Genomic DNA, 26,552 nt, shown 5'->3' with positions numbered 1-26,552 from the left:
GCCGGGTCTTTGTGTATGCCAAGACTGACCGAGGCTGACGTTACCCCTCTGTGGCAATCCTGCCTGGCCTCCCCGATCCTGATCCTTCAATATTCACCCTCGCTCGGGGCTGAGCAGGAACTGCCTGGGTTTGGGGACACGCAGGGCCCTGCGGGATTAACCCGAACCGACCCGGGAAGTGCTGGAGGCCAGGCGCGTGGAACTCTCTCGAAAGACAGAACCCGCGCCCTCTCTCCCCTCCCCTGCCCGCAGCTCCCGACCTGCACGCAGTCAGTTTCAGCCGGGGGCCAGGGCCGCCGGACGGGGCGGGGCGGGGCGAGGAAGGGGCGCGGCCTCCGTGGGAGGCGGGGCGCGGGCAGGCCCTGTGGAGCGGACCTGTCGGCCGCCGCGAGGAAGCGCCAGCCCAGCCGTGATGCCCACGCGCCCCGGACGCCTCCTCCCGCAGCTGCCTCGGCTGCTGGCCCCGGCCGCGGTGCTGCTGCTGCTGCTTGGCCAAGGCGGCGGGCGCTGGGGCGCCAGGGCCCAGGAGCGCGGGGCGGCAGCGTTGGAAGAGCCCCCCACGGCCAACGGCAGGGACCGGGAGGACCCTCACGCCAAGCACCTGTACACTGCCGACATGTTCACGCACGGGATCCAGAGTGCCGCGCACTTCATCATGTTCTTCGCGCCCTGGTAACTGGCCGCGCCGCCTTCTCGGGCCCAGGCCGGCGCGGACCGGGTCCCCCAAGACCCGCAGTCTGCTCTCCCCCAAGTGCGCTGGGCCTGGGGTCGCCGGGGAATCGCGGCGAGCTGGGGGCGCGGGGCGGAGTGCGGGGGCAGTGCAGGCTGTGACGCTGGTGGCTGACGTGGCACGGGCGGCCAGGGCGGTGCAGGAGGGGGCGGGCTCCAATGAGAGCCTGGGACTAGGCCGCCCCTCCCCCACCAGGTGTCCCCTTCCCTGAATCCTTGCACGGGGCGAAGGAAAGGGGACTTGTTGCCCTTCGGGGCTGCTGGGAGCCTCCGGGCCACCCCTAAATCCCCTACCCTAAACTGAGCAGCTGGACCCAGTGAGCCACGTGTGGCGGCCGCTGGCAGCCGGGGCTCCCGCTGCAGACACATACACATCGGATTCAGTTCGGACGCTGCAAGGCTAATTGGATGAGGGTTTAATTGAAAAACAGGAACTCACAACGGTGTGATTTCCTACTTTGTGCGTTCATAAGGTGGGAAGGGGTGGCCCAGGCAGAAGAGGGCCCCAGTGGAGGGTAGTGCGAATTTTGGAGATGCCTCGGCAGCTCGGAGTGGATGGGTAGCTGTACTCTTGGCCCTCTTTTCAAGGCTGTCTTCTGGCACCTCCTTTCCCTCCGCTCTCTCGGGGCCTGCTCATCTAGAAAGTGTGAGATGGCAAAACTCTCCAAGTTTAACGGACGGTACCTCTTGCCCTAGTTCTGGGTTAGGGACTCTGGTATGGGCCTCTGGGTAGTGCTGTTCTTCCATGGCATAGATGCCCCAAAGAAGGGAAGTTCTTATGGGGCAGAGCAGAAAGCTGATGTTTGGGCACAAGGCAGTTTGGAGGCTTATTGCAGAATTTGGCGCCCTTCCCTAGTGTGGGGGAGAAGCTCATTGAGATGTGGGGAAGGGATGTGGGAAGGAGTAGAAAGAAGATGCCTAAGAAAAAGCGGCTTACTCAGAAAATGTGCTGGCAGAAGTTGGAGGAAACTTTTTTCCGCTTTCTTCCCATATTCAAGCTATAAACTGTATTTCATTCCGTTTGGAGTTAAATCAATTTTGGGGGGTGGGTCTGAATCACATCTATCCTGTATTAATAGTGTTTAAAGTTCCCAAGAACCAACTGACTTGAATTTTTAGAACCACTTTTGGTGTAGAAAATACTTTGTACATAAAAATAATTATTCAATATTAATAGTTACTCTGGGAAGGAGTGTTCTCAGAGTAACTATTCCAATTATGTACACTACTTAATTGTAGCCTATACCAGTGGAATAAATCTGCCTGTGAATTTTATTTTCTTTCTTTTTCTTTTAATTTTTAAAAGAAAAAAATGACACACAGACATAGTAAGTCCACACAGTGCCAATGGAGTTTTAATTTCAGAGTCTCTGTAATACTCACCAGCTGGTCCTGAACTGAGTGAGGCAGAAGACTGGCAAATCTGAACCGTTGGTATTAAGTAAACTCCTTTCTCATTGTATGTGGTTTATGGTCTTTTAGGTGGATGCCCCCAGTAAAAGTAATGAAGTTTTTATTTTGCTTCTGAATAGTCTTACTACAAAATATTTAAATAGAGATGTGTGGGGTTTTCTATGATGGCATTTAAAAGTTTGACTTTAACAGCAGGTTGGAGCTCATATAGAATATGCTCTGTCCCCCCACCCTTTACCATCTCTTACCAGTTTCAGTATCTGTGGAATATTGGAAGCTTACATGTGATTTGGGGTCAGAGGTACCATGTAATGAAAACATAGATGTGTATATTTTTGCTCTGAACTTGACGGGTGTAGGGTAGTCCTACTGCTGTAGAGTTTGTGCCAGCATCTTCTCTAGGGTTAGTTTGCAGGTCACACTGAACTTGGAGGTGACAAAGAGGTCAAGGTTGAGGCCACCTCCTTGGGAGGACAAGGTATCTTTGCTCTATTACATGGCCACATTCTGCCTTCTGCATGCAGCTGCTGTCTCACCCCCAGAAGGGTCCCAAACCAGAAGTGCCAACTACGTGACACCTATTGATCTATCACTGAGAAATTGCCAAACAGTATGTGCCAAGCATGAGCTAGATACAGGGAACACAGTGGTAAAAAGGATTATGCTATCTTCTTGGCCTTTGTACCATATATATTTACATATAACACTGGTTTTCCCTCACAATTATCTTCCAGAAAAGAAGGAACCATATTGTATTTGAGTCTCTTAGAAAGCAGGGATTCTCTTAGCTCTCCAGGAAAGTGCTGGTCAGGGAAGACACATTTGCTTAAAGCATACATTTTTTTGTGCTACTTTTAGATGCATGTTATTGAGGTCATCTGTCAGGAAAGAAAAGAAGTAAAAACTTTATTGAGAAATTATTTTGAGGAGAAGCAAGCATGTTAAAAATCACTGTAAAAAGCACTACAGCAAGTAGTTACATTGTAGGCATCATGACCACACACTTAGCAGGTGAGTAGGGAAATAAAACCCACATCCAAATAATGATACGTGACTGTACTTGAAGCTTGAGATAAAGTTTCTAGTGTTGGCTGGTACAGAATTCAAATATGGTACTGCAGACAGCTGACAATGAAAGAATATGATCAGCTATATGACTCAATGGATTTAGTTGATGGGAAACAAGTTGATGCTGGCAAGATATGTGAAGAATAGCAAGAAGCAATAATTCTAAATAAACATTTTAAATGATAGGTGATTTTAAAATATCTGTGTAGTTAAATTCATACAATGAATATTATAAGCATACATTTCATTTTATCAGACTTTGAAGATTGAGTGGACACAAATGCTTTTAAAGCTTCTCATTGGAGAATATGCAGAATTGATTTCATTTTGGGGTTGCCTTGCATTTGTAAATTCTTGGTTGTATAGTAGAGGAGACCTGACTAAATAATAATGGGGCAAGTATAGCAAGAAGTGCTAAGCTGCTGCAGTAGAGGGAGAGTAAGGTTGCTTTCCAGAAGAGGAGGAGAAGAGAATAGGTACCAAATAGCCTGGAAAGTCAGGCTGACTTCTTGAAGGAAGTGACACCCAAACTAAACCTGAAGAGCAAATAGGAATTAGCCTGGTGGATTTAGGGAGGAAGTGTCAGAGAGCATATGTAGTGATTCCCAGGGCAAGCCAGGCTCCGGCCTTTTCAGAAAACCACAAACGCTGCAGTGTGACTCAGGGGTAGACTGCAAGGGGAGGAAGCAGCTAGGGTATCAAGGTAAAGTGGGAGGTCAGCGATTTGGATTTTATGCTGAGAACAGTGCAGGGACTTTCTGGTGGGTTGTAAGCAGGTAAATTAGGCTTTGTAGTAATTGTGAGCTAACGCATCTCTGCTGTGGTGTGAAGAAAGGATCAGAGAGCACCATTGCCCTGTGGGAATGGCTGAAGGGGTGGATTGGGCCTCCTCTGATTCTGCACTCAATATGCTTGTTCCTCTCACCTTGAACAGGTGTGGGCACTGCCAGCGCCTGCAGCCAACTTGGAACGACCTGGGAGACAAGTACAACAGCATGGAAGATGCCAAAGTCTACGTGGCTAAGGTGGACTGCACAGCTGATTCAGATGTGTGCTCTGCCCAGGGGGTGCGAGGGTACCCCACGTAAGTGAAAAGGGTACATGCTTCCTGTATCTTCCAGATTTTCCACATCTTTTGACCAGCTGTCTTTGGCCAAAGAAAGTTCATGTTACCATTTTGGTATCTTCCTTTGTAGTTCTGAGGAGGGAGGAGATGCTAAATTTAAGCAGGCAGTCCCTGTTGTTAGGGAAAGTTATATTTATATAACACCAGGTCTGTATTAGATGTCTTTTTGTACCTTGTCTGGAAAAAGCCTTTTATTAATCAACATTGGGTTTGCCTGTTTATAAGGGCATATGTTTGTGAGAGAAAAACGGTTGCCTCCATGAGGTCCTGTCACGTTTGATGTTCATAAGTACATTTACACAAGGAGTACAGATTTTGTCATCAAATTAGCATGAATTTTCAGTCACTGTTATTCCCAAGCATCCTTCCTAGAGTAACAGCAGAAGGATGTTTCTGTTTACAGAAAGGTAACAAGATGATCTACAGTAGTTCTCATAAGTGATACTACTTACTCCCTTGACAGTTAAAAGAATTTATTGGTTTGAAGAAACAGAAATTGAAACTGGCTTAATAAACAAAACAGGGGATTAATTAGTAGGCTATGCAGGAAGCTCTGAAATTCAGCTCCAAAGAGCCTCTTTTTACTATGTCTTCCTTAAGGTGACTTAACTTTCTGGCTCTGCATCTCTGTTGCCATGTGGTCTTAGGCCCTCCAATAACTGGTTCAGTTTGGACGGGGTGTTCATTCTGCGAACAGTTCTTGTGGCCAGAGAGGCAGAATCTTGTATGAAGATGGCAGCCCCATTGAGACCACATGGCAACTGTTGGAGTGAAGAGCCCTTCTCCAAAAAAAGGGAAGATGCTGTTTCCAGAAGGATGGGGGAGGGGTTAGTACTGCAACTACCAAAATATATTTATTTGTTCAAATTTGAGTTAAGTAAAATGTACATAAAACCTGAGCTTTATCTTCAAACCTGAGAGTCAGCGTGGAAAAGTGGAAGGAACTCCGGCTGGAACTGAGAAGCCAGGGTTTGAATCCCAGCTCTACCATCTACTTTTCATGTAAATCTGGCCGCACCATTTAATCTCTGTATCTAACATAGGTTGCTGATACCCCACCCCCCTAAACATTCTAATGAAATAAAATGTGTGTAAACACCTGTCTGAGAATGCCCAGAAAATGTTAGGTTTCCCCTAACATTTGGAAATTTGTCATTTCCATATAGGACTCAGAAACTCTTGGTCTTTGTGAGTGCTTGCTAATCTGCCATAATTCAAGTCTACATCAAGTCAAGCCAAATAGAGATCAAATTTTCCACTATATATCTAAAGGGCATCACTGTGCTATGCCTCATAGCATTGCCTTTAAAGTAAACTCTCCTTGGTTGGACAGCATCCCAAAGAAGTGGTCAGTGACTAGTGGGAACCGGTGAGGAGAGGGTGCTTACCTGTTGAGAGCCTGTTACTTCAAGATACAGGGGCAGCATAGATGGCTGGATGGTTGGCTGTGGTATCCACTCTTTTCTTTTTTCTTTTTCAATTTTATTTATTTGTTTTTAGAGAAAGGGGAAGGGAGGGAGAAAGGGAGAGAAAAATTGATCCGTTGCCTCTCACATGCCTCCAGCCAGGGACCTGGCCCGCAGCCCAGGCATGTGCCCTGACTGGGAATCAAACCGGCGACCTTTTGGTCTGTGGAATGACGAAACCCAACCCAATGAACAACACCAGTCAGGGCATGGTATCCACTCTTAAGCAGCTGGCCATCTGTGGCCATGTGGCTGTGTACACCACAAACCATGCCACAGGGAAGGCGAAATAGCAGGAGCTGTAATAGGGCTGAAAGAGCACATGTTCAGGGGCAGCAGGGAGAGGAGTAGAGGGTTCCACCTGAACCTGGTTATACAAGCTCTCTGGCTGCCACTCCATAGATGCTACTCGCAGATTTTAAAAGATCCATCTTGGATCGTGTGTCCTGGTTTTTATTTAGAAGATATGCCCTCCCTCCCACCCCCCAAAAAACATGCACTGGTTTTGTGTTATAAAATGAGCTTAAACTCTGCTGAACGTAGTTTGGGAGTGAATCTGTGACTATGACACATGGGTACCCGAGAAGAGACTTTTTTCATTGAAGGCAGGAGGTGGAACATGCTGCATAAGACAGTCCTGTTAGTGCATCCATAGTGTTACCTGTTGAGCTTGTCCTTCCTCTAAAACAGTACTCATGTGAGAGAGACATGGCAGGGCCTGAAGCAGATAGTGAATGTAAATGCCTGAACTTTTATGTTGTTCTTCCCCCAGCGCCTTGAACACAAGGAAAGGATTGGAGAGGGAGGGCGTTTGAGTTCCCATACCCCTACAATTGGCTCACTGTGCTCAGGAAGATGTTTTGAGGTCTTCCTGTTGAGCAAGAAAATAACCTTTATTGTGTTGGAAAACGTGAGCAGGGGCTTGGCTGAATGAAGGAGGTTTCTTAGGGCTCCCACAACAAAGCGCCACAAACCAGCTGGCTGAAAGAACAGAAATTTATTCTCACAGTTCTGAAGCCCCAAATCAAGACATCATCAGGGCCCTGCGCCCTCTGAAACCTGCGAGGAATCCTTGCCTCTTCCCAGTGCCTAGGGGTTGCTGGCAGCTTGGATGCGCCTTGGCTTGTAGCTGCGTCACTCCAATCCTCCATCTTCACATGGCTTTCTATGTGCAGGCCTCTCTGTGTGTCCAAATTCCCCTTTCTATGAGAACACAGACATCATAAATGAGAGCCCACCCTATTAACTTCAGTTTAATTTACCTCTGTAAATTTACCTATTTCTACATGAGGTCTCATTCTCAGGTACTGTGTGTTAGGACTTCATCAGATCTGTTTTGGGGACACAGTTCAAAGCATAACACCATAGCATTACTTGCAGTAGAACTCTCATCCTACCGTTTGCCAGAGTGACCCATTAATGGCGATTTTCACCCCCCTACAGTCTCCTTGAAAAAGAAATAGATCACCAAAACAAACAAAAAAACCAAATGCCCATGTGGAGGTTGGTGATAGCAGACAGGTTTAGGGTTGTACTTTGGTCTTATACCCCATAGCACTCTCTCCGTCATCTCCTTCATCTCTGAATTGAAGTCAGACTGAAAAGTCTGTAAAGGGAGCTCTAGTGCTATCCCTAGGATCTATAAACATTAGGAAGAATTTCAAATGTGGGCAGATAGAGATTTTCAATCCTACAAGAAGAGGTTTTAAAAAAATTTTTTCTTTTGTTTTGCTTAAAGCACACCAAATTGTAAAAATATCACAGATTAGGTTTTACTGATTTTTAAAGTTAGCAAAGAAATGGGGAAAGAGTTTGACAACACCTGGTCCTTTCTGGTATTTTGAGGGTCCTGAAGATCTTTGGTTGAGTGAGATGCTTGGAAGAGAGAAGGGAGGTAGAGAAGAACACTAAGCATCGTCTAGTTCTCTGGGGAAAGCATATACTTCCAGAGTTTCACGTAATCCCAGGAGTGGGTGTGGGCATTCATAATTGTGAGATCATACTTGGAGTTGCTTAAAATGTTAAACTTCAGGAAGTCACAGGCACACTGGCCAAATCTAGTTAGATTTTGGCTTTTTGTTATGGTTATAAAAGTATAAGCTGCTGAGGAAGTGGCACATACAAACTCTGTCTGGAAAAAGTCCAGCCATTGTTAACATAACAAGGACATTTTGCGCAATATCGATGTAACCTGGCAGCCAAGGAAATTGGACTGGAATGTGCATGTGTGAACAATGATGACTTAACTGTACTAGTTGGTGTAGGCAGTAGATGCCATTGAGTGAGCATGTGTACTGTGTGGCCATCATATTCAAAATGACTGAGTGAGCAGAGCAGCAAATCTGCCACAAATTTTGCGTTAAGCTTGAACATTCCTCCATGGAAACTATTCAGATGATTCAGAAGCCACAGCTGTGGGCAACTGGTGATTGGCAGCTTCATCATGGCAGTGCACCTGCTTATGCATCACATCTTATGCAGAGTTTTTTGGCAAAACATCAAATCACGCAGGTGACTCGGTCTCACTACATCCCAGGTTTCGTGCCCTGTGACTTCTGGCTTTTCCTGAAACTAAAATCACCTTTGAAAGGGGAGAGATTTCAGGCCATAAATGAGATTCAGGAAAATACAGTGGGGCAACTGATGATGATTGGGAGAACTGTGTGAGGTCCCAAGGTGCTTACTTTGAAGGGGACTGAGGTTCATTGTCCTCCGTACAGTATTTCTTGTATCTTGTATCTTCTTCAATAAGTGTCTCTATTTTTTATATTACATGGCTGGCTACCTTCTGGTTGGACCTAGTATATTCTTTTTTGGAGGCACATTAGTAATGTCACCGAAGCCCATCACAGGATCTTAGCTTCTAGATGAGGCCAGGAAGCCCATTTTAATTTAAATACCTACTCCAGCCAATGTGTTGGTTTTCTTGTATATCTGTGAAACTTCATTGTAAGGCATTTGGGGAGTTAGCTAATCAAACCTATAGTTCAGATTTCTGCACATCTGACTTTACATTCTAACACTGCATATTGGGCATCTGCTAACGGACTCCATGTGCATGCTTGTAGAAGTGTTCAGGGGTGTTTTAGATGAGTATGCTTGCCATAAAAAACCTAGTCTGTGTTTTATTTTCTGTCAGTAGCCACATTTCTCCCTCCATGCTTGACACCATCTCTTAATTCTGTCAATGGAAGAATTAATCTCCCTCCCCCCACCCCCATTCCTCGACACCTTCTTCTAAATTTTATGAGGAGCATGTTTTCACATTACCAATGGTATGATACAGGATTTGGAAGCATTAATTTCAGCCTCTGGAGATGTCTTTTGCTCCCCTCTAAAGGACTGCTTCCTATTTTATCTGCAGATATCTTCAAAGGCTAATATGTATAGAGAAAAAGAAAAGACTCTTTGTGGGGAAGTGACTAGACTGTATCAGCCAGTGTCAAAGTTCTTATAGTTCGAAACTTGAATTCTCACAATACCTGGATATTCATGTTTTGTAAGAATCAAATAGCTGACATGGTAGCCTGGAAATACATTTATTGCAAAAGAATGCTATTTCTATTACTGTTCTAATTTTTTTTTTTTTAAAGCAGAATATAAAAACTACTAGGCTGGGAAGGATAACACATACCTAGCAGGGAAAAGCTTGGGAGTTCTACACAACTGAACACTTGTCACTTGGTGCTTAATTCACAGTATTAGGCTTGATGTGTTCACCTCAGCTTCACTTTTCTTGAATAAAATATAAAACATTTAAAAGTTTATTATTAAAAATATATTATCTCCTAGAATTTTTTTTCTTTTGCAAGGTTTATCAGAGTTGCAGATACATGCCTGTCTGCAGCCCACTAATAACTTATTTTCTGATCATTTCACTAAACGAGTTTGCCTCCTGATAAGACAGTGCTCTTTACTCCGAGCAGTTTGAAGTGCTTTAAAAATCTGCTCTGTCTAATCATTTGTTGCACTTTCAGCTTGAAGTTTTTCAAGCCTGGCCAAGAAGCTGTGAAGTACCAAGGTCCCCGGGACTTCCAGGCACTGGAAAACTGGATGCTGCAGACACTGAATGGCGAGCCTGCTGTGAGTGCACAGAAAATCCCTCCCCCAGCCCCACTTTCTTACTACATTTTTGAGTAATAAAGAGGCCAGTTTAGGTGAAATATTAGGGATACCATTTTAAGGCTACTTTTACTTTTTTAGAACTCATTGATGCAATAAGTAAAAATTAACCTTTATTCTTTCTCAATTTTTTCATTGTGGTAAAATTTACTATCTTCACTGTCTTTAAATGTACAGTTCAGTGGCATTAAGCACGTTCATAATGTTGTAAAACCACGACCACCATCCGTCTCCAGGACTCTCTTTATTTATGAAACTGAAACTTTGTACAATTGAACACTAACTCCCCACCCCCCTTCCCCCAGCCCCTGGCAACCACCATCTACTTTTTTCTCTATGATTTTAAGTCTTAAGTAACTTAAGTAGGTGGAAAAGATTAACTTAAAAAAAAAATTTCTATTATGGAAATATTCAAACATGCCCGAAAGTAGAAAGAAGAGTCTAGTGCAGCAACTTTCAACCAGTGTGCCACAAGTATTTTAAAACATTCAATACCTGACTATTTAGTCAGGGGCACTGACCTCTTTTCCTTTAGATTATCAAATAAAAATAGTGACAACAGACAACATAACAATAGCCATCTGGTGTGAATGAGTCAAAATTATATCTAATTTTTTGTCAGATTGGCAAAAAAGTGTATTTTTTTGGTGTGCCACAAAATTTTAATAATTGGTTTATGTGTGCCAGGAGATGAAAAAGGTTGAAAACTGGTGGTCTAGTGAATGAGGGGTGTAATGAAGATGGTCCTATGTGCTCATCCCACAGCTTCAATAATTATCCCTATTTTGTCAGTCTTGTTTTGTCTTGCCTGCCTCCCTATCTCTTGTTTGGCTGCAGAGTCAGCCCTTACACAGTGCCATTGGTAAATATTTGAAAGTGCATCTCACAGATATACACCTAGTGCTTTTTTACATGACCTCCCCACTCCTACCTGTAATACAATTAACAATAATTCCTTAGCATCAGAGGTTGCCACTGCCCATCTGGGGTCAGGGCCAGCCTGAGCCAGAATACCCAGTGCAGGCTGCGTTGGCCCTCCTGCCCGCCTCCCACAGCTACCAGCTCGCTTGTACTCCCACTCCTTATACCCAGAATGTGAATCTTTCCTTTTTCTCTCAGCCTTCAGCTGGCTTTGCTGATAGTGTAATTTAATACTCTTAAAACTTCTTGTGTCTTAATGTTCCTCTCCCTACATTAAGGGTAATACCAGAAAATTGGTATGATTTCTGAGATATTTATTAAAGACATCGCTATGTGTAGAATATTACTTACTAAGAAAAATTTATAATCCTCTCCCTCTCCATTTGACATTGGGAGTCTTAATTTTTTTTAATCATTATGATCATAAACCATGCATTAAGTATCCCTTCTTGTGTGGTGCTTTTGATTAATGCTGAATGCTCCATTGGACTTTGACAGTCTGTGAAGTTGTATTGGTGAGAAACTGGAAAGATAGCCAGTAGCCCCATGCTGTGTGTTTCTGATGAAATGTTTAAGAGCAGTCAAAGTCTTTGAACATCATTTCAATTTAAAACTTAACTTAGACGGCTTTATTTTATCAGATAGGTGTTCACAGATGTGGAGGGTCTTTGTGCTCATGTGAAATACCAGAAGTGTTTGTAGGGCCTGGGGGGTCTGGGTGGTGTGTCACAGCTAATCAGGAGCTGGCTGCTTCCTGAGTGCACCTACACCTCGCATTTTAAAGTCTGTAAGTATATGGGGAAGAGTGTTGGAATACAGTGCTGGATAAGTTGACCAAAGACTTATCTTATTTTAGGTAACGGAAAAACTACAAACCTCTCAGAGTGAATTTGCATCTCAGTCATGGTAAAGAAAGCTGGATGACCCAGGTGTAACTTTCATGTAGATTAAACCTCAGATTGTTTCCTTTGTGAAAAAGTTCTCTGATGAGAGGAAGCTAATTTTAAAGAGGAGTTAATAGTCTCAAAAAAAAAAAAAATCTTTTAAAATAAACTTAAAAAAAACAAAAACAAAAACAATCTCCTTCATTGACTTCACTTAAGAACCAGCAGCCAGTCTCAGGATGGCTGGGAGACTTCGTCTTGTAGGCCAGCTTCCCTTTAGTAGGGTGACAACCCAAAGTGCAGGCCAGGAAGGACCGGGAGGGCAGGTCTAGGCACAGCTTAGATGTTTTGAGAAGCAGTGTCCTAACTCCTGGGCTGGGGAGTGCATGGTCGTGTGGGATCCACCCATGACCACCCTAGAACCGTAGTTAACCCACAGGCCACGTCTCGGTCACTCAGAGCAACAGGGATCGCACACAATTGCAAGAAGCAATAGCAATGTGCCTTACTGTAGAGAAGTTTGACTATTCAAACTTGATATTGTGAACTGAAAATCCTTTTTGATTTGAACTTTGCTGTTTATTGCAAGGAGAACTTTTTTGGAAGTCCTTCTCATCTGTATTTATAACTGAGTAACTTGATATATACATTTTTATATTCAGACAGGATAAATTTAGATAGTCTCTCCTTGTGTTATAGCAATATTAAAGAAACTCAAAGAAAAGAAAACCTACCATTTCTTACCATCTACCCCAATTTTTATATTTTATGTTTGCTTCCATATTTTTTCTTAAACAGTTATATGCATATATAGTTTATTTTACTAATGATCATTTTATATAATTATATTGTCTTTATTAATCATATATTGCGTGGATTTGCCATGGTTTTGCTCTTCTCTATCAATGGCTATTTAGTTATTTATAATATTTATGTCATCAGAAGTCCTATAAAGAATATGTTTATCTTTGTAAAGGATATTTTTTCCCACCTTTCAGTGATTTTTTAGAATATATTCCCAGACGTATATCAAGACAGGGAAAAATAAAAAAGCAAGACCACTTTTATAACTCTTGTTCAATACTGGAAAATTGCTTTCTTAAGAATCTAGAGTGTACCCATTTCTGTGATGTGCTGTGGTGTCCCCATGAGGGCAGGGACCTTTCTGGTGTCTGCCCCAGAGCACAGGAAGTGACAGTGTCCCCTAGGTGCCATAAATAACATCTGAATACAAATGCCCTTTGAGCATCTTATAACACATAGAGTGTTTTATTTCACCCTTTTGGAACTCCACCTGTTCACTTAGTCATCCTCCTCTTGAACATCCTTACTTTTTTTTTTTAATATGTTTTATTGATTATGCTGTTACAGTTGTCCCAATTTCCCTTCCCTCTGCTCCCCTCCATCCAGTGGTGCCCCTACCTCCAGTAGTCACCCTCTTTTAGTCCATGTCCATTGGTCGTGGATATAGTTCTTCTCAATCTCTTCCTGTCTTTTCCATTCTGTCTTATTATGCTTCTTAGTTACTGTAGCATCTCCCTCCCTCGCCCCCTTCCCACTCCCTGCTGACCTCCCCCCAGTATATTCCCCATACCTATAGTTCTTTTTTCACTCTCGTTGCCTATTTAGTTTGCCTTTGTTTTGATTCCCTAGCTTCTGTTGTTGGTTCTTGTGATGCAGTTTTCATTTTAATGTTCATAGTTTTGATCCTCCTTCTTTTAAATCAGCCCCTTGAACATCTCATATAATAGTGATTTGGATCCAGTGAACTCCTTCAGTTTTATTTTGTCCTGGAAGCACTTTCTCTGTCCTTCTATTCTGAATGACATTTTCGCTGAATAGAGCATTCGTGGCTGTAGGTTTTTGCTTTTCATTACTTTGAATATTTCTTGCCAGTCCCTTCTTGCCTGCAGGGTCTCCCTTGAGAAATCAGCTGATAGCCTAATTGGGACCCCTTTGTACATGATTCTTTTCTTCTCTCTTGCTGCTTTTAAGATTCTCTCTTTACCTTTAATTTTTGACAATTTGATTATAATGTGTCTTGGAGTGGTTCTCCCTGGGTCCAGTTTTTCTGGAACTCTCTGTGCTTCCTGGACCTGTATGTCCATTTCCTTCCCCAAGTTTGGGAAGTTCTGCTTCATTACTTTTTCATATAATTTTTCAATTTCTAGTTCTTCTTCTTTGCCCTCTGGCAATCCTATTATCCAAATGTTCGATCGCTTATAGCTGTCCCAGAGGTTTCTGATCCTCTCCTCACTTTCCTTACTTTTTGTCTCCTCTTTCTGCACTGGTTGACTGTGTTCTGGTTTGTTGATTTGATCTTTGGATTTTATTTCCTCACCACTTGTCTCATATGTGTTTTCGTTCATTTCAGTATGAGTGGCTTTCATTCTTTCCCTGTCTTGTTCCAAGTCTTTTGTTAATTCTGTAAGCCACCTTATAACAATAGCTCTGAACTGAGCCTCTGGAAGGTTTCTTATTTGTTCACTCTCAGGTTCTTCATCTGCTGCGTGGTGAGCTGCATCACCAGGATTTCAATCATTGTCTGCTTCATTTTGACAGATTTGTGTTTTGCTTTGCTTTCTGGGCAGGCTGTAGGGGGCAGAGCCCTGTGTACTCGTCACTACCCGGTGACTGGCGGTGATCCCGACCTATTTTGCCGCACTGTGGTGCTTTGTGTGGGGGCAGGGGTCCAAGATGGATTCCTGCCGTTATTCTCCATTGGGAGACCAGGATCCGTTCTCCCGCCTTCTGGGCCTCTCCATCCGAGGCAATGAGGGGGCTGCCTTTCCTTGTGTTGGGGTCGCGAGCTGCCAGGACTCGACTGCAGCCGGGATTGCTCCCCCTGCCGCTATCCCCGCTGCTACCGCAAACAGCCCTGCCTGACCTCTCCATTCCAGTTCTGATTTCGCCCCTCCTACCCGTCCAGACGAGCAACGCTGGTTTATAACTTCATATGTTGGGCTTCCATGTAGTTTTATTTTCTCAAATTTCTGGTTATCTTTTGTTTTGAAGTAGTTGTATTCCTTTCTAGTTGTAGAGGGAGACCAAGCATGTCCATCTAAGTCTCCATCTTGGCCAGAAGTCTTGAGCATCCTTTTGTGTGGGTACTTAGCACTTGGAAAGTTTGACAAGCCAGCCACAGAAAGGAAAACTTCATGGGCTTCATGATTTCAACTCTGCACACCTTTGAGCTGTCAGCACTTTTAAAGTTTTTAATGACATAACTTAAGTATTCTTTTTAATAGAAATATGAACTGCCACAAAGCAATTGAGTAATACCCATGTGTCTACAGCAAAATGGTAATTCAATGTTTTCTTCACCCCAGCTGTACTGGCCTCAAAAATTGAAAACTTTAGACTTATGTAGTAAGTACTTTGGTAACGATACAGTTGTCACTATACAGTTGTACTGGCAGAAGCATCTTACTTAGAAAGCCACCTCTTGCCCCTCCATTGTGTGTTACTGTCCCAAACTTAGTCATGTGAGTTATAGTCTTTCTTAAAATTATAGCTCATGTTTGCCCTGTGGTTTTCTCTTTGTTGCCTTGATGCGTCTAAATTTAAATTTTCCTTCTCATCACCTATTTTTCTCTTTTATCAAGTCCTTCAGAGTTTTCCTTCCTTCAGTTTATTTTTTTGTTGTTGTTGTTTGCTTTTAACATTTGCGTGAGTAAAAGATAACCAGGCTGTCCTTTTCTCTGGTGGTTTTTCATTCTCAATTTTGTCCATTTTGCTACCTTTATGTGTTTAGGTATTTCTTCCTTCAGAGCCAGTCCATCAGGAATTCATTTTGTGGTCTAGGTGAAATCTCAGATCGCATTTCAAATAGCGAGACAGAGTGCTAGTTTGGGGAGGGCCTGTCCTTCAGTTTGTCTGCTCTGTTTAGTTGTGTTTAGGGCAGCAAAGGACAGGCTGGGGTGGGGATGGCTGTCACCTACTTCCCTCCGCTGTCAGTCCTAGAACATGTCTGAGGAAGGGGAAAGCGTCCTGAAGACCTGACTGTCCATTCCTGCCCTGGCCTCTCTCAACACAGAAGCATCCCACATAACTCCAAGGTAGCCAGGTGAGGAAGGTGGTCTTCAGAAGGCTCTGGACAGACACAGGTCACCTCCCTGATGGGTTTCACTAAGTTTTTACTGATAGACTCAGTGACTATATTCTTGTTTCTTCCTGTTAGACACCAGAGCCAGAAGTAGAACCACCCAGAGCCCCAGAGCTCAAGCAGGGGCTGTATGAGCTCTCCGCCAGCAACTTTGAGCTGCATGTCGCACAAGGTATGACGGGTGCATCTGGGCTTTCGCAGTGGGATACATGCCTCTTAGAGCCACCGACCAGCTGCCACTGCCTGGTTTGCTAGGTGTGTCCTTCTTGCCACTTGACGGCTCATAGAAAGCAGCATCTGTGGCACTAAGGCGGGATTTCTCTCTTCAAGTCCCATTAACATCACTGTTTAATGCTTTTCCTCTTGGAAATTATTCCTCCTTTTGTCTCTGTCCTTGTGGTAATGGGAATTTTAATGCTAAGCTAAAGCCATAGGTGTGGAAATGGAGTTCACAAATCATGAGTGACACACTTGATTGTACACTAGCTGGACAATGTGTCCTTGAGTCAGGAAATGTGTTTATTTCATGTTAATCATGTGCTTATTGATCTGAGGCAGTAATAACACTCTTATCTGTTTAAACTACAATTTAGTTTATTTAGTGGAACTGTTATAACATGTGAATCAGAGTATGTGCTCTTTACACTTAAAATCTTTTTTTAGACTACATTTCATTTTTGAAAATGGTCTCCTAACTATTAAGATGATCTGTGTATAACCTCTGATGTTAATAAGTCCTCCTTTCTGCACACATTTCAGAAGTCAGCTCAGAAGTGAATGACTTGAAAGTAAATTCAGCTTTCTTGCTGACTCCATTCTCCAATGCTACCATGGAGAGAAATCCTCGCATAAGACTGGGTTGGAAATGTTGTGAAAAGGGGCTTAAAATCCTATCTGGCCTTGTAACTTCATGCCTGCTGAGAGTCAGTCCCACCCCACTCAATGTCTAAATAAGCTTTCCCCCACCACACTAAGGTCAAAAATAGTTGTGATGCCTTCAACTGTTTTCCATTTTCATTAAAGACGGCAATTTAATTTGTACTGGTGCTCTGACAGTGGAACTTCAAGGGGATTCCCCCTATAGGGGAGTCACTTTTATTAGAGACTGGCTTAGGCTCCCTGTGGATGAGCTACCAAAATCACCTTGTTGCAAACCATGTCCGCAAGCCCTTCCCCGTCCCTCCCTAAGTAGGGCGCTGCTGAAGGGAAGTGGTCTGGAGACGCTACCTGTGCTGCTTGCATGAGGCTACAGCCTCATTTCAGTTTGGTCTCAGCCTGACATCTTTTAGGCCCCAAGATGATCAACCTAAGAAAATAATCAGCATCTAAATAATGAAGTTTGAGGGTTTGGTTTTTTTCTTCCTAGCCAATGGAGTAATATTCAGTTTTTAATTTTTATTTTTATTTATTGATTTGAGAGAGAGAGAGAGAGAGAGAGAGAGAAACGTTGATTTGTTCCACTTATTTATGCATTCATTGGTTTACTCTTATATGTGCCCTGACAGGAGATTGAACCATCAACCTTGGTATATCAGGACACTACCAGGACAGGGCATAATATTCAGTTTTTTAAGCCTTTTATTTTATTGTGAAATAAAACGCAGATATAGGAAACAAATGTAGGGCATAGCATATTGTTATAAATTGGTCATCCTGTAACCATTATTGAGTTCAAGAAGTAAATCTGCCAGCCTCCTCAGACCCCATCCTAATCACAGGCCCCTGAGACAGTGCTGTCCTGACTCGTATGGAAACCACTCCTTGCTTTTCTTCATAGTTTCATCACTCAAGTGTGTGCTTCTAAACTCTGTAGTTTAGTTTTTTTTAAAAAAATATATCTCATTTAAGTCTGTTTAGTCTGTGTGTACCCCCAACATCTCTTTCTTTCTTACATTCTGTTTGCTCACCACTAGGTTGTTTGACCTGTCGAGTTCCCCACAGAGTGGCCTTTGCTGATTGCATCCCCATGGTGTAGCTGGACATGTGTCCCTGATTTCTCTAGTCCATGCGAACTGCTACTTGGATCAAGAGACATTATCAGTTTCCACTTGATGTTTTGGGGATGTAGGCAGGACTTCATAGCTGCTGAAGTCTCTTTGTGATGTCACTGCCTAGATTTGTTAATTCATTCTGGATATCAAATACTACTCTTCTAATTCAAGCATCCTATCTTTATTTTTTTAGCAAGAGAAACTTGCCCTTGGTTATCCAAGACAGGGTAAATGCCTGATTCTTTCCCTTTATTTCCAGTTTTCCAGATAAGTTGGTTCCCTATTGTCCTCCAAAGATGACATTAGTTTTTGTTTTGAAGATTGTTAAGAACTCATGGATATAGATATTTTTGATAAGAGTGTCACTTTTTACCAGTTAAAGGATTCACACTGAACTGACCGTTGCCAGCAGACAAAGATCAGATGTTTCCATTCAATCTCTAGTTAGGTGTCATGTAACTTACACTCCCTTTCCCCCCTTCTCTGCCCTGGCTCCCCACGAAAGGCGACCACTTTATCAAGTTCTTCGCTCCGTGGTGTGGTCACTGCAAAGCTCTGGCTCCGACCTGGGAGCAGCTGGCTCTGGGCCTTGAACATTCCGAAACTGTCAAGATTGGCAAGGTAAGTGAAAGTCCTTATTAAACTGGAAATAGACTGCCTTTGGCTGGATTAATTAGCAGAGTAGCCCATTATTCATTCTGCGTGCAAAGTCACAATCTTGATTTATTATTTCCATTTAGTGTGCCACTTGATAATTCATTTCACCTTCCCAGATGGTGAAATGTGCTGGCTTTTCCACAGCCTTGAGATAAATTATGACTTGGGCTCCTCTGTGTATTTTGAAGTGATGGCCAATTCTGAATTAGCAGCCCCAGAACCCTTTCTGCAGAGATAGGGGCAGAACTATAGAGAATGTTCACTGGAAGCCCTTGGAGACTGTCCACATTCGATCTTACCCAAAAGCTCTTTCCTGAAGGACACTCGGCTCCATGCTCACTCAGACATGCGGAAGGCCCTCCCAGTGCTTGTTCTGCTGCCTGCAATTCTTTCCAACTTTTCCCACTTTATGCAGAGAAGCCAGAAGTGATGTCTAACAACTTCTGTGCCATCAAACACTTTAAATCTTATCTATCCTCTGGCACCCACCAGACATCCCTGCCTGGATTTCCTTTAATAAAAATCTCATTTTCTGCATTGCCAGGAGGCTGATTTGTATACAGAAGTAATGCTGTGTTTCTAGGAGCTTTAGTTAATGAGACAGTCTGCTGAGCATGGCGAGGTGGTCAAAAGCATAAATCTGGGGGTCAGATAGACCTGGCTGGCTAACGGAGGGCAGCCTCTCCACACCTCCTCCTCCCTTTTTGTGAAACTGAGACGAGATCTAACCATGGTCATGAGGATGAAAGTAAAAAGTTTAGCACAGTGCTTGGCATGGAGCAAATGGCTAGTAAATTGTAATCGTTGTTGTTAGTTAAATGAATTTTTCAGTGTTGGCTTATAACACTTTTAATAACATATTCTAGTATATGTGTATGATTACGATTTTATACTTATTGAATATTTCATGGAAGTAATCATAAAATAATTTTCTTGTCTTCTGTCTTCCTTATTCCTTATATCCTTACTTTAAATTATCTTTTGAACTTTGATGTGAGATTATTTTCAGTTTATGTCACGAGAGTGGACATAGTCTAAGTAACTGGTCTGTGGTCCTTCATCTCTGGACAGCCATGTTCCTGGGTTAGACTGGACCCCAAAAATGCATCCCCACCTTTAGTTTTAGTTAGAGGCTTCCTGTGCTTTAGTTTAACACTTTTTTTATTATCAATGTGTGGTTGCCTCTCACACGCTCCCAAATGGGGACCTGGCTGGCAACCCACGCATCTGCCATGACTAGGAATCGAACCAGTGACAGTTTGGTTTGTAGGCCAGCGCTCAATTCACTGAACCATACCAGCCAGGCCCTAGTTTAACACTTTTAACTGGTCTCTAACTTTAGTCTTATCTGTTAAAGTAACATTTTCGTCCTACTTTATTGGCATAGTGAAAAACAACATAGTCCCACATAGCTGATTTTAATGCCAGTAGAAAAAGAAAGAAGTGACTTAGGACAACATGTTTCATGAAAATGTTGACCAAACAGAATCTTATAAAGATTTAAAGGAAATAAAAAATATGAAGAGCTGTGATAGTTGGTAAATTGAGTTTATAGAATTCAGGACATAGTGTAATCTTAATTTGACATCTTTTCAGTTTTCTCTTTATCATATACTAAGTACTTCTGTTTAAAATTGACTACTTACTCCTACTTGATTTTAAGTTCAAACATGAAAATAAATTTCTAAGCTAGCACTATGACTGGTGTGGGTGTCTGTCACCGATGGCCAGGCCTGTCCCTCCCCGGATGTCAGGCTAGGCTCCCCTTCTCCACCTATTAACCTGCTTAAGGTAAAGTGTTGCTTCCTAAAATGCGCATTTTAAGTGAGAGGAATAAATCATGTCTCTACATCTTGTCATCCTGCTCCCTGAGCTCAAGTGTATTTTGGGGCAGCTTTAGGAAAAGTCTGTAGAAACCGCCGCTTGCTGGCAGAGATGCTATAGATCAGGGGCTTTTGAATTTTTCTTTAAAAAAAAAAAGACTAGCGAGTGCCCAATAGTTCATTTTTATCAGAAAGGCTCACAGAGAAACTGAATGGGAACATGATCTTTATTTATATATAGGTTGACTGTACACAGCATTATGAACTCTGTTCAGGAAACCAGGTTCGTGGCTACCCTACTCTTCTCTGGTTCCGAGAAGGTAAAAAGGTACGTCTTAGTGTTGAGACGAAGTGTTTCTCTTAACCACAGTGGGCTGTTGTCAAGGGGCTTAACAGTCGTGGCAAATTGCCAGTATGGATTGTTTGGACACTGGTTTAAAGGAGTACATGTAATGGAATAAAAGTGTGAAACCTTTCACTTGGCTCAGGTTATCACAGAATAACCCAAATCTACTATCCTAGTGTAACTGAGTCTGATCATGACCTCTGAGCAGGGTGAATGTTCACTCCTGGTAAGGTTCTCACGCTCCGCCTGCTGTCCCTGGCCGGAGGTCAGCTTCTCAGAGTACCTGAGGCAGCACCCAGGCTTCTGTGACTCATACCTCTGCAGAAGGAAGAAGCTTTAAAGTTCTCTCACCAAAGCCAGACCCTTAGTTTATAATCTGTGCTCTCCCATTTAAATTTGAGCATGCAAGTCTCTCATGGCTCACACAGCCATGAAAAGACACATGATGGGAGGAAGTTCACGTGGGCAAGTGGGGTTGGAGGAGGTGTGAGTGGTGCAAGCACTCAGTGCACTGACTTGGCCATGTTGCTCTGTGCCCTTATCTGGACAGGTTGACCAGTACAAGGGAAAACGGGATCTGGACTCACTGAGAGAGTTCGTGGAATCCCAGCTCCAGAGTGCGGCCCAGGGCACCCCAGAGACTGCCCAGCCCTCTGAGGCCCTGGCGCTTCCTGCAGAGCCTGAGGCTGAGAAGGTAGGTGCATACCCAGCATTGCCTGGAGGGCACTCATGCTCCTCTGATGCTTGGGACAGAAGGACAACTTAAGGACAGAGCAATTCAGATGGTGGTTGCCATGACTTCAATACAAAACATTCTTTGACTACTTTTACATGCTGGTAAGGGGTGAAAGGAAACAAGAGCTTCCCTGGAACTGAGGTGAGGAAAATCCTGAATGGAGTCAAAATCCCTGGGAAAGTCCTCCCTTTGGTTCAGTCATCACTGTGCTTGAGGATATTTGCTGTGAAAGCTTGTCTACTGCATGTTGGGCCCGCATTTCTGTTCATTTCCGCAATGTGCTGCAGTCATTCTGCTCTAACCTATGGTGTGTAAAGACCCTGAAAGATCCACAGCAGAAAAGCTGGGCACACTGGAAGTGAAGGCATGTGGCTGTAGAACATTTAATTTGCTCGGACAGTCTCTGACTTACTGAGGGGCATTTTCATTCATTCCGACAGTGTGAGGTTCAGATGTGTTTGTCCTGTGATTATCAGGCACTTGTTATGTTTCAGGCACTGTCCTTGGTCACCAGGAGACAAAAACGAGAGCCGTTTTCCTGCCTGTGCAGAGTGGTGGGCCTAGTGGGGGGACACGAGATCACACACATGCAGATGTCACAGGGGCTATGATTAGAGTGTGTAGGGTCTGTCACTGTCAGTTGAGAGGTGGGGCAGGTAGGCAGGAAGGCTTGCCTGTTGGAGGAAGAGCATGAGTGGCAGCCCTGCGGTGGAATCAGTTGGGCGTTTGGGGGCAGGCCAGTGGTTGACTGCAGGGGGCGAGTAGAGAACTGGGGTATGGGCAGATGCCAGAGGGGAGCTGTAGGAGCTGGTTGCAGAGGAGTCTTGTCAGCCAGCCAGCCAAGGGTTTTGATCTTTATTTATAAGGATCCAATGGAGGGTTTGAGTTTTAGAAGGAGGACTGGTAACAGCATGTATGAAGGAGGTGGAAAACTGGAGTATTAGATCATAAAAGATGATGAGACCCCAAACTGAGGCTGTGGCAGTGGGGATGGAGGGGAGGAGTAGAGCCAGCATTAGGGAGTAGTTAGGATGGCACGGTCTGAGCTGACGGATTCCTGGTATACGTGGTGCGCCATCGCACCCCAGAGAGAGAAGGGCCAGCAGGGAGGACGATGATGCAGTTGGTTTTCAGGGTATTGATTTTCAGGTCTGCGATGGATATTTAAGCAGCAATGTCCAATGGACAGTTAAATATTATCAGTCCAGAGCTAAAGCAGGTTATCTACATTATGTTTACGTGCCTGAGGCTTTAGGGAGAAGCCGACACTGAAGCCAAAGGTGAAAATGAGATCATTTAAGGGGAGTCAAAATAATGTTTTTGCAGGAAAACAGTGCTTGGATTTCCTGACTAAGAACCATAACGCCTGTTTGTCAACATATTTCTGAACTAGAACATTTGATGCTGCTACTTCAGTTGACACAGCTATACTTCATAGCATTCCAAGTTCTTACCTGGGACACCGGGGCACGATGGGGAGAGGACGGGGCCGAGAGGGCAGCAGCCAGACAAGCCTGAATGCCGCCTCAGGAGCTCTTCAACCCTCACTCAGCATTTACAGGAGAGATCACGGCTCACCAGAGCCATCTCTCCCTGAGCCCCAGTTGTTTGGAATTACAAACCAGTGTAGCCACCTAGCCATCCTCCCAGGGTCGGGGAGTAATGGGCCTCCTTGTCCCCACAGCCCATCCCTTAGTTGGACTCTTGCAGGTTGGGGACTGCCTGGGTGTTAGCTGAAAGTTTAAGTGTGGGTTTAAGAAGTAAACAAATGATTTTGTAGTTGTTATGACCACATAAGTTAAAGGACTGTGTGTCATGGTGGTTATAAAGGTCATCCCAAATGGAATATAATTATATACTATGGATGTTTTCATCAAACAGAACTGTTTCTATTTATAATAGTTTTCCACCATTAAGTGGGTCTTTCAGTCAGTGTGGCGTCATATTTCTGGACATAAGGAAAGATGGCAGTGTTCTACAATGGCCCCCTGGGCACACTGTGCCTCCCCATCACTGACATACGTTACTCGGTGCCAGACTCAAGTGGAGCGGCCCTGGTGCGTTCAGCCACGTGATAAATCATCCGTATTCCTGCTCTGATGAGAGAATCGCGGATGTGTTTTTTGGAGAAACGCAAGACATGGTTCTCTAAAGAACTATCCAGCCAGAGCTTGGATGAACAGTTTTTACATTTCCTTTGAATTAAAAAATGAGAAAAAGTCTGTTATATATAAAATACATCATTGCCTGTGCTTTTGTAACTTTGGGGAAGGTCCTCCTGTGACATAGATGAATCCATATAATATGAGGGTTGTTGAGTCAGTGAGAGAAGCCACAGATGTATAGATTTCAGGAGTGCCAATAAGTGGGTGTTTGGATTCTGGTCGGTGTGGGAGGCTCCACGCGTGGGAGGTCCAGATTTAAGCCCTCTCCACCTAGAGCTACCTCATTCACGCTGCAAAGCCCTTAAGGACAGCAGCCTCACCTGAACTCCCCTGGACAGGTGGGGAGCAGGAGACTGGACTGTCCTGCCACCTCCTCGAGGCATCTTCTGGGCTCAGGACCCATGGGACCTGTAATGAATCTCTGCCCTTCAGAGGCCACTGCTCTTCCCTTTGGTGCAGTTTGTGAAATGCAAGTTGTGTGGATATTTTTGTGTGACCTTGGAGTATGCATAACAGCAGTTGAAAATATTTATTCATATTTCTGCAATCCAAAAGCATGATCCCACTGTGCTCTAAGTGATGTATTTGAATTGTGGCTTTTCCATCCCCTGAAGGGCACTGTGTTGGCACTCACAGAAAATAACTTCGATGACACCATTGCAGAAGGAATAACCTTCATCAAGTTTTATGCTCCATGGTAAGTGGCTCTGTAATTAGAAACTACTTTGTCCTAGTGCACTTCAGTCCCATATTTTTCAGCTCATTAGCCAGCCCTCCAGGCTTATTGTTGGGCAGTTATTGCATTGACCCCCAGGTTATATTGTAGGAAATAAGGACATGTTATCCCCATGCTCCTGTGTTCAGGTATGTTCAAGTTTGTAGAGGGAGGGTTTTAATGGAACTTGTTTACAGTCTCTGTGTTCACACCAGCTCACTGACACGTGAGGGGAGCTGTGAAGTTGTTTTGAAATGTTGAGACCATAAGCAATCAAATCTAAAATGTTTTTGGCATTCAAGTAATTTACAACATAAATGTCTGAAGTCCTTTTTGTTTCCTGTTTATTTCCTTCTGCTCATGGTACATTCGTAAGCCAGTTAGCCCGATTTACCATATCATGGCAATGGTTTCAGAATCCAAACTTGTCTTCAGACCAGCTTGCTTCTATCAGGTTATCCAAAAGTCTACTTCAGATTGACTTTGACTTCCTTGTTTAGGATGGGGAAGAAGAGAGTGGGAGAATGTGGTGTTTTATAAATTTCTAGGCAATTGTTGACTGCCTCATAGGAAAACAAGGCTTGGCTCGGCACTGAAATAGGCCCGGGACTTCAACAAGGCTGTCATTATTCTGTTCTAGGTGTGGTCATTGTAAGAATCTGGCTCCTGCTTGGGAGGAACTGTCTAAAAGGGAATTCCCTGGTTTGGCTGAGGTCAAGATTGCTGAAGTGGACTGTACTGCTGAACGAAACGTTTGCAGCAAGTTCTCGGTGAGTACCTGTGGATGGAAGGAAACATTTACGGGGACGCTCAATTACTAGGGACAGATTCTCAGTAGAGCTGGAACTGGGTATTGTGGACTCAGCCAAGATAACTCACGCTGCTCTCATCCCTCAACAAAGTATTTTTTGTGTGCTTTTGAGGTGTTTTGTTTTTCTCACTTTGAAAAGAAAGAGATGCTTTCTAAAACAAAGTTTTTCTCCCTTGTTACCATACACATTTCAGTTGGGGTTTTAGGCCATTCCCTCTGGGTATGAGGCTGGGCAGTGACTGAGACTCCACAATGGGGAACGGGGTGCTGGCCAAATGCACATTCTCATTGACAGAACAGTCAGCTGCTTTGTAGCCTTCATCATAAATGCCTAAGTGGCTTTTTTTCTTTTTTTTTTTTTTTGACATAAGCCAGCGTTCTGAAGTACGATGTCTGAATAAAAGAAACATTTGAACATAAACTTCCACCTGAGAGGGACATACCAACAAGCCAGTCTTGTGCTTGGATTGTTTATTTAACTGCTGCCTTCTTTCCAAGCTGTTTGCACCATCTAATAGCCTGTAAGATTTGTAATATGTATTTTTCTTTTGTGCTGTTTTCTTAAAACACGTGTGGCTTCTGATATTTATTACCTCATCAGAGTGAGCTAGATGCAGTATAAACATTTTATACTTGTCATTAGAAGATACCAGGTTTGTGTGTGTGTTGCCTTGAAATTCTCAATAGAGAAAAGAAGTGAGTTACAGCTGGAACATGTGTCTCCTTGAGGCTGTCGCTACTACTCAGTATGGTCCACAGAGCGGCCTGGGCATCACCAGGAAGCTCGTCAGAAATGCAGAGTCTCGGGCCCCACACTGACCTGCCAAACTGGAATGTGTGCCTTCCCCAGATCCCCAGGGCAGCATAAGAAAGTGAAAGGTCAAGTTTTTCAGTTCAGGGAAGGGCAGCCCTTTGAATCTGATCTTGAATATAATTTGGATTGGAAAGTGAATAAACAGCCCCAAGGCTTTGCTTTTTGAACTCTCTGGTACTTTTTAAATAGTCTGTATACTTAAAAAACTTAACCATAGACTTTCCTGACCACAACAGTAGACGTTTTTCTGGTTCTATTTAATAAGTAATTTGTGTATGATTCAGACCACTGGTTTTCAAACTGAATTTTTTCTTTAAAGGTACGAGGCTATCCCACGTTGCTGCTTTTCCGTGGAGGAAAAAAAGTCAGTGAGCATAGTGGAGGCAGAGACCTTGAATCGTTGCACCACTTTGTTCTGCGCCAGGCGAAAGACGAACTATAAAGATGCAGGTGAAAGCCGCCTGTCCCGCCTGGCCTCCTGGACCCAGTGGGGAGGAGCCAAGTCATGCGGATATTGCAGAGTGTCATGGGGTGGTTCAAAGCTGAATGTACTGAACTTGTGGTATCTTCTTTGTGTGTGTGTTTTTAAGCCAACACATTCTACAGATTCTTCAGTTGCTCTGAGTAAATAATATAACATCATCCCTTTGCAAACTAAAA

At 43.7% G+C, this 26,552-nt stretch overlaps 1 protein-coding gene across 1 annotated transcript; it reads left to right on the top strand.

Annotated features, from left to right (window-relative positions):
- Positions 1-378: 378 nt before the first annotated feature.
- TXNDC5 (thioredoxin domain containing 5) lies at positions 379-26,552 on the top strand. The gene is made up of 10 exons (XM_090269860.1): positions 379-672; positions 4,145-4,294; positions 9,780-9,885; positions 15,910-16,006; positions 18,331-18,446; positions 20,547-20,633; positions 21,202-21,345; positions 24,167-24,249; positions 24,908-25,037; positions 26,212-26,552. Exons 1-10 carry the CDS (start codon positions 413-415, stop codon positions 26,332-26,334), a joined length of 1,296 nt encoding a protein of 431 aa, XP_090125986.1. The 5' UTR covers positions 379-412; the 3' UTR covers positions 26,335-26,552.

This window comes from Furipterus horrens, unplaced genomic scaffold, assembly GCF_987537825.1.
Source record: "Furipterus horrens unplaced genomic scaffold, mFurHor1.1.pri manual_scaffold_3, whole genome shotgun sequence".
Taxonomy (NCBI): Eukaryota; Metazoa; Chordata; class Mammalia; order Chiroptera; family Furipteridae; genus Furipterus; species Furipterus horrens.
The sequence above is the reverse complement of the archived record's forward strand: the minus strand, read 5'-3'. Positions and strand labels throughout refer to the sequence as shown.